This window comes from Cydia pomonella, unplaced genomic scaffold, assembly GCF_033807575.1.
Source record: "Cydia pomonella isolate Wapato2018A unplaced genomic scaffold, ilCydPomo1 PGA_scaffold_136, whole genome shotgun sequence".
NCBI lineage: Eukaryota > Metazoa > Arthropoda > Insecta > Lepidoptera > Tortricidae > Cydia > Cydia pomonella.
The window spans coordinates 22,963-25,002 of NW_026907779.1; the positions used below are offsets into that span (position 1 = coordinate 22,963).

The 2,040-nt window shown below is 38.8% G+C and overlaps 1 protein-coding gene across 1 annotated transcript; it reads right to left on the reverse strand.

The window, feature by feature from the left end:
- Window positions 1-2,034, reverse strand: LOC133533230 (uncharacterized). Its single transcript, XM_061872184.1, has 2 exons — window positions 603-2,034; window positions 1-360 (listed from the first exon to the last, which is right to left on the reverse strand). The coding sequence occupies exons 1-2, from the start codon at window positions 2,031-2,033 to the stop codon at window positions 322-324; spliced, it is 1,470 nt and encodes a 489-aa protein (XP_061728168.1). The 5' UTR covers window position 2,034; the 3' UTR covers window positions 1-321.
- Between the last annotated feature and the right edge of the window lie 6 nt (window positions 2,035-2,040).

Sequence of the window (2,040 nt, forward strand, 5' to 3'; positions counted from 1 at the left end):
AGAAAACGTAAAACATCCTTACTAGATGTAGGAGTGGGCATGTTGTTAATAGCCTCTACCTTAGTTTTATCCACCTTTAAACCTTCGTTGGTTAATATATGTCCATAAAATTTCACTGATGTTTTTAGCAGATTTACTTTATCTTTATTCAACTTACAATTTACTTCTCTTAACCTTATTAGTAATTTTTCCAATTTACTGTTATGATCCAACACTGCTTCTTCGATGGTCTCTCCAACACCGTAAATTAAAATGTCATCTGCTATAATCTCGATGCCCTTTATGTCTTTTAGGAGGCTGGAGAGTTGTTGCTGGAAGATCTCAGGCGATGAACAGAGCCCGAACGGGAGTCGGAGCCACCTGTAACGACCAAACGGAGTCCAAAATGTAGTCAGTTTACTACTTTCTTCAGTAAGACGGCACTGCCAGAATCCTTTCTTAGCATCCAGTGTGCTAAAAACCTTTGCTTTACTGAGTTCAGGCAACATCTCATCTAGAGTAGTGAATTGGAAATTTGGCCTCTTTAATGCTTTGTTTAAAGGAATAGGGTCTAAGCATAATCTGAATTTTGAATCACGACTAACAATTAATATGTTATTTACCCAATCTGTGTGCTGTGTCTCCTTCGCTATGATACCATCGGCTTCCAGTTGTTCCAGTTCTGTTCTTAATTTTTCTTTTAGAGCAACTGGGACTCGACGTGCAGGCTGAATGCGGGCAGGAATAGATTCATCCAGCTCCAATGACACTTCACCCGGGAGGCTGCCATAACCCTCAAAGACATCTTCATACTGTTTCATTATTTGCTTAGCTTTAGAACGATCCAGGTCTGTTGATAGTTCATCACAGTATTGAATAAAGCCTAGAGCTAAACAAGCTTTCTCTGATAGAAGCGGTTCATGGTTTACATTGACGATGTGAAAGTTTAATTTATAATCCTTATTCTTTCTGGTTACTATGAAGGATGCATTTCCATAGTTAATGATGGGAGAGCCATTAAAAGCTTTCAACTTTTTTACTGGTGGAGTCAAAGACAATAAGTCCTTTTGTCCCGTTAACTTTTTATAATATTCTGCTCCCATCACACAAACTGCTGCTCCTGTGTCCAGAGTACAGTATATTTTCTGTTTTTTTTCACCGATATGGAACAAAAGTGGTGCCTCTGCATGACCTGACTCTTCATTGTGCCTCACCTCTGCTATGATGACACTATCATCCGAGTCTTCTTGTAATTCTTTTACTGTTTCACGCTTCTTACAAAGATTTTTAAAATGGTTTCGGCCCCCACATTCATCACAACGCTGTCCCCAGGCTGGGCATACTTTCTTTTGGTACACATGAACACCTCCACAAAATTTACACTTCTTAGGTGTGTCATTTTTAAACTTTTTATTCTTGGAAATCTTGTTAACTGCTTCTGATTTCTGTAAATCTGCAACTTGAGCAGCTGCACCTTCGGAAGCACGACAAATGTTTATGGCTGTTTCTAAAGTTAGGTCTTGCTTTTTCAATAACTCTTTGATAACTTCACCATCCTTTATTCCTACCACAATTCTGTCTCTTAAAATCTCTTCTTCAAACTCTTTATAATTGCACCTTTTAGCCAGTTTCTTTAGAGCCAGTAAATACTCGTCAAAGCTTTCTTCATTCTGGTTTTTGATATTGAACAAGTACCTCGAGTATATTACATTTGTTTTTTGAAATATGGCCTCTTCCATTTTTGCAAATATTTTATTATGACTCTTCTTTTCTATCTCGGACAATCCAAAATCCATATATTTTTTCATAGCTTTGCTACCGATTGCGCTCAGGAGAAGGCCTGATTTTGTTTCTTCTTTTTCGGCACTCCAATTATTCATTCCGGTAGCAATGCAATAATCTTCCCAGCGGCTCTTAAAAAAGGTAAGATTTTCATAAGGATCGCCATCATCAACTTCTAAAGGCTGCGGCCAGGGCACGGAGACGCGGCTTTTGACCTCTGCAGATGTGACATTTTTCACTTGGTCTTGCAGCATGAGCATTTGTTGCTGCATCACGGCT

Coding starts and splice junctions, on each gene's coding strand:
- LOC133533230 (XM_061872184.1), bottom strand. CDS start 2,033: ATGCAGCAACAAATGCTCATGCTGCAAGACCAAGTGAAAAATGTCACA. Junction 361..602: donor AGACACAGCACACAGATTGG/GTAAATAACATA, acceptor TGGTCGTTACAG/GTGGCTCCGACTCCCGTTCG.